This window comes from Balaenoptera borealis, assembly GCF_965194805.1.
Source record: "Balaenoptera borealis genome assembly, chromosome: 3".
In the NCBI taxonomy this organism is placed as follows: Eukaryota; Metazoa; Chordata; class Mammalia; order Artiodactyla; family Balaenopteridae; genus Balaenoptera; species Balaenoptera borealis.
Genome location: NC_138866.1, coordinates 14618325 through 14631114, shown reverse-complemented (window position 1 = coordinate 14631114; position 12790 = coordinate 14618325). Strand labels below are relative to the sequence as shown.

Here is a 12790-nt window from a genome sequence, read left to right as displayed (position 1 = left end):
GGATTAAGTCCTGGAAGGTCAGAGTCTCAGGGTTAGGAAAGTTATCCTAAGAAGCCCTCAGGACCTGGGATAGGCTGGCAGGCTCCAGCCCCATTGTATAATTTTAGTATATTGTTTGACAACTTCCAAATGAAAGGCACAATCTTTCTTAACCACAAGCTCTAAGGTTCGTGGCAGGAGGCCTGCTGTCCAACAATTCTTCAGGTCAGAGTTGGAATTCTCCCGGGTTCCACAGGTGAGCCCACCCTTAGGCTGTGAATCTGTGTATTTGCAAAAGGTGTGTGATTTGCTACTGAAAAAGAAGAATGCATGAGGATAGGCACAGATAAGTACAGTGGAGACTCTAACACCAGACCGTAAAAAACAGAACACATACCCTAGTGCAGGTAAGAAATATAAATGATTTTACTGCTCAGCGTTTGCATATGGAGACGCAGTGCACACAATACTACGTGGCATTTTTCTTCAATTGATGCAACTCAGTAATTTTTATTGCAACTGGAAGACAATACATCACAGAAACGTTATGGTAGGTCTGGGGAAAAGTGTTATTTACAATAAATGATGAAATAGTTTGTCTTTGGCAATATGATTACATATGAAGAATGCGAAATGCAAGTATGGATGCCTCCAGAGCAACACCATCAGGTCCCTAAACTTCGGCAGATTGTGCCTGCTTCCACACTGCTCCTCTAGGTAACACAAACGCAGCTGAATATCACTGTCTCCTCTACGGTTCTCCCTTTCTGTTCATGATATTGGCAGTTTCATACAGAAAAAATACTGAAAAAAATTGGCTTTTGAAACCTTATTACTCTAGTAAATGAATTTGGCCATCGAGGTCTATTGGCCAGAGGTCACATGACCCTAAGTATTGAGAGTAAACCTCTTGTCTTCTGATTGCTTTATCACTGTTATTTATTTATTTATTTTTCTGTAAAACAAAAGCAGAACTGAGAAATGTTACAGAATCAGAGTATAAAAAAATGTACAAGTGTATAATGCTTCCCAGACACACACGGATACTTGTTTCTTCCACATTGTTACCATGGCAGTATAAGTAGTGAGTGTGAATGACAGCAGGAAACTGGTTACTGAATCAGCTGTGAGCGTCGATGTCTCAACATACATACTCAAGAAATGCTGAATGTTTAAATAACTGAAATTGTGCTAAGAGTTTCATCTAAAAAAAAAAGGGAGGGGTTGGGAACTCAGGCCACAGTCATGAAAGGATGAAAGACAATTTCTAGGTTTGATAGATTCACCATATCGAAGTCTTTGAGAATCCAATATGGAATATTAACTCTTTGCAAAAAGTAGGGAAGGCCATTCTCAACTTTTGCAAATGAAATACAGTGGAAAACACTGTTGCATCTATTCCAAATAAATAGTCTTGATTTCAACACTAACAAAACGAACAGGAAGGGTACTTGTGAGCATGATCACAGTAAGTCAGAAGTGATCTTTCACCCAAGTCTGATTTCAAAAGTCGGACAGACAGCAAAATGCAGCACCATAGACACATTGGTTTCGGCTGTTAAAAGATGGATCATTTTAAAAATCGGATTTTCCTTCCTTAATTTTTGGTCAGTGAAGCTAGCACTTGTTTGCTGAACTGTGGAAGAATTGCAAGGTCACACGCAATATTCATGATAAAGCAACGGAGCTGATCAGTCTGTGCTTAATTCAAGAATAACCAGTAGGGGAGAGAGAGAGAGAACAGGAGTTTACCACCGTCACCGGCTCTCTCTCAAAGGAAGAGGGGTTGACAGATGAATTCACAAAGGCAGGCGGGACTATACAGAACACTGAATGCCATGTGTAAATCCTCATGGGATTCCAGAAGGGGGAACACCACACAACGTATATACTTTGATTTACACATTCCGTTACAAAGAAAAGAAAAAAAAGACACCATTACAACTTTGTAACTGTGTTAACTGCGATATAAACCAAAGTCCCGAGTTTTGGCAGGTAACTAAAAAGAGGGTTATCACTTAGGTTATATAGCAAAAGTGTTGATGTATATTATATATAGTAGTATAAATAATAAAAAAGTATTATTTAAATTAGATCACAGTGCTGCATTATGTGCATAACAGTGTTTGATATAGTATTCGAGCTGGGACCTACGACACAAAGGATTTAACTGTCAACACTGGTTAAGTCACAATCAAGAGGGGACACAGAGTTCAAATGCGTTCTTTTGGTGGCAAAAAAAAAAAAAAAAAAAAAAAAAAAATCCTGAAGATGAAAGAAAAATACTCCTCTACAGAAACATAAAAAAGAAAAAGGCAACATCTGGGCAGCTGTGATCCACCAGAAAGATACGAGTCCCAACCTGAATCAAGTTTAAAAGGGAAAGAGAAGTCACATTGAGTTGAATCCAATCCCGTATGGAAAACCCTCCCATGTAGGTCACTTGTACATAACTCTGATTCCTTCTCCAAGAGCCCTTTGATGACAGAGGCCAAGGGCCCGCACGCACACGGGGAGTGGCGGTCACCGAAAGGAGGACCTCGTAGCACTTGGTGCTGAGCAGTCCTGCCGCGTCCCAGGACTGAGTTGGGCACAAAAGCCACCCGGACGGTTTTCACTCTACAGAGCCCGCAGCCTGAAGCCGTCTGGGGTGAGACCACCATTCAGTGCGACGGCCTTCTCCAGTGGCCCCGTGGTATTCACAGCCATGCCTAGCAAGGGCTAGACACGCTGAAAATCAGCTCTTAGGACAAGCCTCCCACACATCCCTTCTAAAAACTCAGCCCCAAGACTAAAACCTGCTACAGTTGTCTTGGCCAGGGTTTTCTCACACCACCATCTCGATGTGGGTTGGGTTCATCTTAGCTTCAGATAGACAGTTTTACCAAAGAACTCTTGAACGTATATATACTGCTTAGAGAGGGGGAAGGAAAGTAGGAGCTTAGGGTATATCATAAGGCTGGGAAAAAATCTATGATGCAAACCTTTTCCACATAATACTAGGTAAAGATAAAAGACAACTGTAGAAGCATAAAAATAACTGTCTACGTGTATATCATTTAAGAAAAAAAGAGCTTACAATCTCTTTCTCTTAAATGTGTCCGAGGACCAACAGCAAGTAACTGTAGATGTCGTGGTGCCGACGGATGTGTTCACGTTTGTTTTCCGAAAGCATCTTCAAATATTGCTATAGTTCCCCACTTTCCCCTCCCCCCTGCCCCACGTGAGTATGTGAGATACTGGAATGACACATGAAACGCCACTTCTCCCAGCAGGAGAAATGAAAGCAAAAACACCACACCCCTGGAACGGTGCTCAGGCAATTTTTTGTCAGACTAATGAGTACATAGGCTAGTTTGGAAGCTAAAAGAACACCTGACGTTTGGGAAGAAATTCCAAGACTAAAGTGATTACACTTGAGCAAAATATTCTTTCACAAATAGGCTTGTGCTTAAATTCTCTACTGCTCTTGGAGGAGGGGGTGAGAGAGGGTGCCTCCTGCCCCTTGGCTTGGCAAGGACATGGACAACCTGATTCTGCAATGAATTCACTACAAACGGCCACATACACATCGATACTTTTTTTTTCTCAACAATCAAAATACAAAGTTAAACACAATTGAGCCATTGTTTTGGTTATGCATAATGTGTATGCCTCCAAAAACAGAAGAAAAATAGAAAAAAGTACCCTCACTAAAGTTTCCCCTAGGTCTCCCAGCGGCTCCTATGAAGGGACTGAGGGAGACTCAGGAAAAATAACACTTAGAAAGCTGCCCGATGAGGTATTTATGCAAAAAGAGTGGTTCTGGAGTTAAGAACACACTTTTATAAGATATTTATCTATTTCTCAAAGAGATCAGAAAAGTAAATCACACACATTGCATTTTATTATTTTCTAAAAGAGGCCTTTGCTCCTTTAGAAAAAGGAAATGAGGGGAGACAGCCCACGGTGGGGGTTGAATTGGAAGAAATCCCCTGCCAGAAACAGTCCTGGATGTTTACCTCTGTCTTTCAGGAGGGAAGTCTGAATTTGACCTTGGGGGTGGGGTGAGGGTGGGAGACTGAGGTGGGCTCAGTCAGGTGACAACACAAAAAGTGTCGCCCAGGTCCCGCAGCTGTGGATGGCTTTTGGGGTGTCAGATGTTTGGGCAGACAGAGGGAACAGAGCACTTCAAAAAGACATCCTTATTCCCATCTACACCCTGAACAAGTGTGCTGGAAGTTTTCAGGTTCAGGTAATGAATCTGACCTGTGTGGGGGTGTAGATCTTTTTTTTTTTTTTTTCCTCAGGTTCTCTCATCAGCAACCCGGAGGAAGATAATGCACCAGTTAATTTCCACCGTCCTGGCTGATGGAGCTTCTGGCAGTGCCTGGTGCTGGCAGATAGATGGGCTCCACAATGGCCCACCCTGTCCTATTTTAAAAATCAAGATCACCCCAGTTCCCTCCCTCTCCCTCACCATCGTATCTTGAGCCATGGGAGTGGGCATTTTTGTTTATGTTTTAAAATTCCCTTCCATGTGGGTGGAAGATCAAATTCTTTTAGAGGGTTCTCTGGATCTCCCCAAATCATTTCTTTTAGGCAAAGATAACAGGAGTTTCTGGTCTGCGTGGCATCATCTGGTTGTCTAGATTCAGCGCTCACAATCTAGGTGGGCTTCATTCCAGGTTGGTTCGTGTGCCCGGGTGGTAGAGATGGCCAGCCCCTCCTTCCCACCATGAGATGGCGTCAAGGGAAAACATCTGGGGCTGGTCCTTCCAACACCCGTGTCACTTCCTCCTTCACGTGTACCCTAACTCACACCCTCATCCAATAAGGCCCATTAGTGTGTTTCCCCTTCTCCTGGTGAATTTGCATAATTATTCACTGCCTTTTTCCTCGAAACCAAATCACGGTCATGGTTTTCTCAAGTCAGCGTCCCATAATTCTCTTGATTCTATCATACACACTCACTACTAAGTTTGCCCTCAAATTATTGCGTCATGGTAAACATGTACAGACAAAGAGAAAGGACACACTTTTCAACAGAGAATCAGAGGGGGTTGGGGCTGAAGTGCAGACAAGGCAGTGCAGAGCTCCACCATCCAGGCCCTACCAGAACATGAAGAGATTTTGTATTGCAGAGTAAGCTCCCCAACAGTCAGAATTTGTCCCTGAAGAAGGTTAAACCTTAAACACCTGCTTCAAAAAACAAAAACAAAATAATTGGAAAAAAGGGGGGGGGGGTGGAAAACAACGAAAAAAATTAAAGGAAAGGAAAATAAAAGGAAAAAAAGAAGAAAACCAAAAGAACCTCTAAGCCTAAGGGCTTAAAAATTAGAGGCATAGCCTTTTCTCTATTTTCTATATTTATATGAAAATAATTCATGCTTCATGCTAAATACATTGTTTACCTTACAAGAACTTTATTTTTGAATAAAAAAAGTTCGTATTTTTGTGATTTTTTTTTTTTCTTTTTTCAAAGGAATTCCATGCATTGTGGATCAGAAATTTCTGCTGGCTACACTGGCTGAATGTGGAAATCATTGATTTTCGCAAAAATGAATCCTGACTGACACTAATTGCAAACTCCATTTTGAGGGCAGTATAGGAATTTGTTTTCCTTTCTTTTTTGCCATGTTTTACTTTAGTTTGTCCATCAATGTGCCTTTCATCTTTTAAAAGTACACCACAATACTAATGGCAGGTTCTGTAGCTTTTTGTTTTGTTTTGTTTTCACTTGGATCAAATGGTTTTGACAGACAGAAAAAGATTTGTACCATGATTTCCTTCGTTAACAGCTACTGTAATTTCTTGGAACTTGATTTTCACTTGGGCAGTTAAGAAGACATAGCTTGTTTTTTGCATCAGTTTTTTTCTCTCTTTCTGTGTGTGTGTGTGTGTGTGTGTGTGTGTGTGTGGTGTGTCTGTGTGTGTGTGTGTGCACGCACGTGTGTGCAGGACCAACCTTCAGGCTTATGGCTTGTGGAACCTTCTCTTCATTTAATGTAGAACAGAATTCAGTGATTAGCAACATCACTAAAAACTGACCCAGTTTCTTCTCACCTGTTGAACATGAATGGTCCAGTGTCCACCCCGGAAGATGCTATTAGGCTTCACGGTTAAGAAGCACAGAGGATTGGTGACAGCCCCCCCACCCCTGCATCACACGCTTGGGGCAATGCCAGGGGTTTTCCTGGCACAATTCGATGCCCAGTGCCGCGAGCTTGGGTCTGCTCCTAGGGGGACCAGGTGGCCTTCCTTCTCCTCAGTTGCCTTATGTGCATTCACTCAGCGAACCCAACTGGGTGCACATCCTGACCTTTTAAACCTAAAGGTTGGGCCTGATCGATGGTTACTTTGCACACGTGCCTTCTAAGTGCCAGATGTGTATCCCCGTGGCATTATCGTTGCCATCCCTGTGGATTCAGCCACGGGTTTCTGACAAGCTGGAGGAAGCAATGGTAATTTTGGCTTTTTCGGTTTTGTCTTCAGATAATGAAAAGCTTTTGTAAAACAGCTGAGTGTCAATATGAGTTCTATGGCTTCAATCTCCTTTAAACATAAAATTCTTAAGGGTCCAAAACAAAGGAGGGGGGCAAATTAAAAAAAAAAAAAAAAAGAAAAAGAAAGAAAGAAAACCAAACCAAAAAAATAAAAAAAAAAAAAATAATAATAAATTGCTGATATTGCCACAAATCATTAGAAATCTCCTGACATGCTGAAACCAAATGGCCGTTAAGTTCAAAACAAATCAGTGACTTGTTTTTAATTTTTTGTGGTTTCCTTTTGTTCTTTCTGCCCCTTTGCCGTCCGATTGGTGATGTTATTCAAACAGGACCGAATCCCCGCCAAGTGCAGGAGTGACCCCGCCGCCTCTTTCATCTCCTCGTCATCGCTCTCGGGGGGCTTTTCCGTGCGTCTCTTTTTGAGGGGCAGCGTGTCGCTGGGGACCTTCCTCGCCTTGGCGAAGTGCTGGCGCTTCTTGTGCTGGGACGCGTAGCCGCTGTCCCCCAGAGCATCCTTGGCCTCCTTCGGGCTGCGCCTCCTGCCATCCTCCTCCGTCTCGCTGTGGCTCTCGTGGCTCTGGAAGCTGCCCTCGCTGCCCTCCTGGCTCCCCTTGGTGGCAAACTCGTAGTGGTCGTCGGCCGAGGAGGAGGAGACGGAGTCGCTGGCGGGCGAGGTGCTCCTGGCGCTGGAGGCCTTGGCACTGCTGTAGTTGTGGTCCTCCTTGGGGTCTCCACTGACCACCGGGGAGCCGCACGACGGCTCGCTCTCAGTCCGCATCCGGCAGCCGGTGAGGCCATTCCTGCGGGGACGGGGACAGTGGTGGGGGGGAGGGGCGGGGGACGGGAGACAAGAGAGGACACGGATTAAACCCCTGTGATGAGACGCCCAGCGGCCCCCTGAGTTCCCACAGCAGACGCTCTGACATCCAGTCCGGCGATGTGCCAACAGGTGGGTCTGCTTTGAAGACAGGGTCCTAAATCCTGACACCTCCGTCTTCCCTGCTTATCTCCTATCATTGACATTTTCACTCAAGTTGTGCAGCTGAGACATCAAAACAACACTCGTTTGAAGTGACAGCGGTGGAAGCGCCATCCCTTCTATTAAACCATAAAAATCAAGCTGTGCTTGGTTTCACATACCCGTCAACACTGCGGAGGAGACACCACCGGGCGATGTTGGCTGGGTACTTCAGAGAAAAAAGCCCGCTCTGTTCTAAAGCAGCTCTGGTAGGAGCCTTTTGTTGGAAGACTAAATCTGATGTTCAGGAAAAAGAGATACCTGCCATGTGGTGACAGCTACTCACTCCTGCGTCCCTTCCCTCATTCATTCATTCCACAAATATTCACTGCACACCTAATATAAATGCACGGCCTTAGGGAGGGTCCCGGGGGGAGGCATCCGAGGTGGAATCAAATCCAGACTGTCACAAAGATGTGCACAGATGAACAGAGAAGCGAGTCACGGTTAGATCACAGACGAGACAGCAATAAGCTACCATCTACTAAACTTACCACCTGCCAGGCGCCCTGCTGCGTCTGCACAGATGATTGCGTTTAACTCTATATAAAGTGGTTATATTAGCATCCTTATTTTACGGATGCTGGCAGTGAGGTCTGGAGACGTCTGGTAATCTACTTAAAGCCACACAGCTAATGAGTAGCAGAGTTGGGATGAGAACCAAACTCTTAAGCTTGAGCTCTTTGTAACATCATCAGACCGACTCTCACTCTTTTCTGATTCCCCTATAACTAGGTCACCTGCTATATATTCCCATCGGGACCCGATAGCACCCATCACACCTCTGATCATGTTATCGTGTCCATATGTCTGAGCAGTGAACTGACCTCCCTTGCGCTTCCTTATTGGCAAAGTGGGTATAGTACCTGCCCCCTGCTTCACGGGGTTGTTGGGCTGAGGATGTGGGCGAACGCCTGCCGGCACCTGCACCAGCGCCTGGCATAGCAGCAAGGACTGTCATGCTTATTCCTGGTTCGGCCATACACTGTGGAATGAGCACCAATCCTGCCTGCACGGCAGCCGTAGTTCTGATGGCGCCTGGCACACAGGTGTTCATGAGAGGCAGTGATCAGAGATGAACACCCACAGGTGGGGAGGGTTACTTACAGCTGGAGGGGGCAGACGGAGGGCACAAGGAGGTTTGTGGAAGACGTGGCATCTGGCCTTGGATGTGAGGGCCGGAGGTTCTGGGCAGGGAGGAAAATGTTCCACTGTACCATGTTGGCTCCATCTCCCGGAGACTCATCCACTGGTGATATATTTCTAGATCTTGGGAAGATGGGCACACTTTTCCTTCCTACACAGCCCCAACTGTAAGCACCCTACGTTCCCTCCAGAGACAGCACTTCCCATCATCATTATGATCGTGGGGTGATGTCCAGTGTCGGTGGTTCCCATTAGAGAGTTAGCGCCACAAGGCAGGGTCCAGTCATTGGTCTGTCCTCAGGGGCTAGCACTGTGCCAGGCACGGAGTGGACCCACACACATACACCGAGCAAGTGTCGGAGCAGATGGGATTGTTTGGCAGAGAGTAGGAAGTCTGGGGAGATGGCTGTGGGTCTCCACCAGCACGCCTTCCCAGACACTCCCTGAGGCAGCGGCCCCGGCAGAAAGGCTATGGGGTGGGCCCTCCAATGAGAGTCAGTCTGGAGCCCTTTCCCTTTCTCTCCTGCCACCCCTGTGGGCCTCGAGGCTCAGGGAGATCCTGCTGCAGGCCAAAGAGAAAGGAAGAGGCGAGGAGAGTCCTTGGTGTAAACGGTGTAGCAGGCGTCTCCTTCCTTCTGGTGCTCCGTTAAATTTAAGCTGGTGCTGAGGAACCCCCCCGCCCCCCGTAATGTGCACCAGCAAAATTCATGAGGGCCGTTACCAAAATTCCATCCTTGCCAGATGCCTTAAGATCATCACGATAAACCGTGACAATGACAATGTGTGCATTTGTATGATAAAATCCTAGCAGGCCCCAGAAGGGTCCCAGCATCTGTCTTGCACTCTGTGATCCCAGATCGACACCCCCTCCCCAAAGTCCTTATAGAAACAGCCTGCTTTTCAAGACAGACGGACTTTGGGGTTCACATCCCATCACTGTTTATTAGCGAGACCTTCTACAGGCGCCTCATCTGCCTTATGGGGCTATGTGACGATAAAATGAAAAGTTCCAAGCACAGAAGACGGCTCTTAGGGGTGCCTGAGAATTCTGACACGGTCTCCTCTCTTGCTGTCTGCCTGCCCAGAGCTTTCTCTGCTGCCCCAAGCAGTTCCATTTTGTTCCTAGGCCAGGTCAGCAAGCTGATGGGAACGCAGCATAAAGTAAGAGGGAAGAGGCTCGGAGACAGAAATTCCTCACGGGCTTGCCTGTAAAGACGGCCCCTGTGCTTTGGGGTATGGTCTCTGCGATATGTTTTCTGCAGACTTCCTGTTTTTTGGCTGTGTCTTGGATGCACAAAAGTGGCTAGGGCAAGATTCCTGTGCGGTATTACCGAACACGAAACTGGGTAAATGTAATGAATTGTACAGGTAGCTATGAAGAGGTATTAAAGCAAAGGAAAATGAAAGTCCCGTACGATGGTTCTCAGGATTGCTGCTGTTGCAGGTAACTCCTGTGAAATCCCCAAATCATTAGTCTACTGAACTAACCTAAAAGGGTTCTGAATGAACCCAACTATACTTGGATGAGTTGACTGGGCGATGGTTGGCTTTTAGAAAATCAATTCAGTTCTGAATCCTTATTTTTTTTTTTAACAACATGGACCTTATGATTCACTTCACTACCACAGTTAAGCAGAATTTGATACCTCTCTGAGCACGTATGAAGAGGGAGATGGAGAGGGAGAGAATTCCGGGAGCAAAAGAGTAAGAAAAAGGCAAGTGTTGCAAAAATCTAATTCTTAGTGAATCTGGGTGAAAGGTATATATGGTGTTCATTGTGCTTCTCTTTCTTTTTTTTCCACAGGTGAAACATATTTTTAAGTAAAACGTTTGGGGTGCAGGGTGGAGGAGTGGGAGAAATACACCAGAATGAAAGCAATGGTACATTTCAGTTCCATGCTATTATAAGAGGGAAGGTTCTGAGCCTGAGAACTTCTTTTTCTCTCTTTCTCTTTCAAGGATATAAGCAAGCATAAACCATAATGGAAAAGAATATTTAAAAATATGTATATATGAGTATAACTGAATCACTTTGCTGTACAGCAGTAATTAACACAACATTGTGAATCAACTATACTTAAAAAAAATACAACAAGGATATAAGCAAGCATGAGAGAAGCACTCAAGACACACTAGAATCACACTGAGACCTTCTTCTTAAAGGCATCATAGGAATTGAAGGAGAAGAGAAAAGCAAATCATTTCCCTAGCTCATGAATTCAAGGTTGTGTAGTGCAGGGTCCCTGGTTCCTCCTGGAAACACACTGCACATCAACAGGGATTCCACAACCCACATCTTGCAACGCTGGCCCCACTCAACCACCTCACAGACAGACAAACAGAATAAACACAGGGAGCCCCGTGACTTGTCCGAGGTGGCCCTGCTAGTTCTCAAAGACGGTTCAAACAGGAAATTTAAATGTCTCCCTGTCCTCCCCAGGAAGGAAGCTTACTGTGATGAAGACAGGAAACACCTTACCATTTGACAGTATTTCTGGATGAAAACAGGTACACAGACGTAACGTCACGGAGTTAGAATTAAAATATAAATACATCTCTCTCACACTTGATATTGATACAATTAGCTTTCCCTGAGATTTTAGCATGGGCTCATAATCCATAAATTACACACAAACTCAGCAGGAAGCGACAAGCTCCTTCAATTATTAATCACTCGATGCAATGTCGTTCGTGGTGGGACAAGCTGGCTGCACTGACTTGGTGTCAGAGACCTCCTGCTGCAGGGGCTGTCATTCCAGGGAGCGAACTACTTTAAAAGAAGAAACCAGGCATCCTGGGCATGTTGGAAGGGGGATTTCTAACCACCTCCTTAAAAATCATTCATTAAAATGAACACCCGATACATCTGAAATGCCTGCCATTTTTCAGCTTTAGCTGAGTTTCTATGTAACAATACTCACAACACTCATGTTAGCATAAATTAAAGCCACCTGATTCTACTAGGACGTCACAGAACCACATGTTATTCATCTCAAATATAAACCTGGTATTCATTCTCTCGTCAAATCGGCGGGGGGTGGGGGGGGTGGAATATTGAACATAAAAGGTGAGAAATCACATTAGTTCAGGCCGACAATGAGCAACGCTTGCAACTAACAAGTTAAGGTATAGCTTCTGATCAGACATGGCCATTTTGCTGGGTTTTGTACGGGTTCATGATTTGTTCCATTATCGTATCATCAGTATTGATCTCATCAGTGTTGTCTCCACCTTTCACTTGTGTACTAGGGTTCTCTCTGGAGCTGGTGGTTTTAAACCTAGCTAGCATTGAGGGTGAAGTTGTCCTCCTTAGGGATTTACTTGAGAACACTGGTCTTTTGCCAACTGTGAAAAGAAGAAGGTGCAATTAATGGGATTATAGAAGCAGCACTCGAAGTGCGGCGCTTCTGTCCAAAACCGACTGTAGGTAGAAAGACACAGAGGACAAGAGATGACCTGAAGTTTCCATTTCCAGCCAGTTGGCAGAGAAGATATTTAGAAGGCATTCTTCCAACTATCATACAAAAGATCCTGGATAAAGGGCAGCAACATATTTCTGAGTCATTGCTGGGTTCCCTGGAAAATAAGGGGACTCTTAGAGCTCTACATAAATGCACATGTACCGAAAGAACTTCACACACACACACAGACGAAAATCTAAAAAAAAACGGGACAGAATCTGAAATGTAAGCAGTAGGCAACCAAGAAAGGCAGGGTTTTCATGAAGCAAATGTCTCCTCTAGCCCTGGGACAAGAGCCCAATCTTAGGGGGAGGGAGCGGCAGGAGGGTTGATTTTGGCAGCTCCCGGGTTTCTGTGGCCCCTTGAGGGGGTTAAAGTGGCCTTGGATGCATTGGTCCCCAGGCTACCAGCAGAAGTTTTAAAAGCAAATGCTCTCTTGAAGAAAGCAAGCCACATTGAGGCCATCAGGATTCCTGTATATCAAGTTTAATCAGACATTCAAGTAGAAGCTCATAACCTAAAATCACCAAACAGGCCACTAGGAACGTATAAATGTAAAAATGCCACATAAAAAGCTAGGACCCTTGAATGATGATGCCTTCAATGAGATCCTAGGGAAAAATAACTGCCCCTCACAGGCAGACAATGGGGATAAAAGCCAGCCTTGACCTCAGCTCCAGATGGAACTGGAGACAAGA

At 45.1% G+C, this 12790-nt stretch overlaps 1 protein-coding gene across 6 annotated transcripts in view; it reads right to left on the bottom strand.

Moving 5' to 3' along the window:
• Window positions 1-469: 469 nt before the first annotated feature.
• FOXN3 (forkhead box N3) overlaps window positions 470-12790 on the bottom strand; it is a 407081-nt gene continuing 394760 nt past the window's right edge. For all 6 annotated transcript variants that reach the window (XM_082383725.1, XM_082383724.1, XM_082383728.1 and 3 more), the window contains one exon: window positions 470-7267. In XM_082383725.1, coding sequence (XP_082239851.1) covers window positions 6727-7267 — 541 coding nt within the window. In that variant the 3' untranslated portion in view covers window positions 470-6726. The remainder of the gene's footprint in view (window positions 7268-12790) is intronic.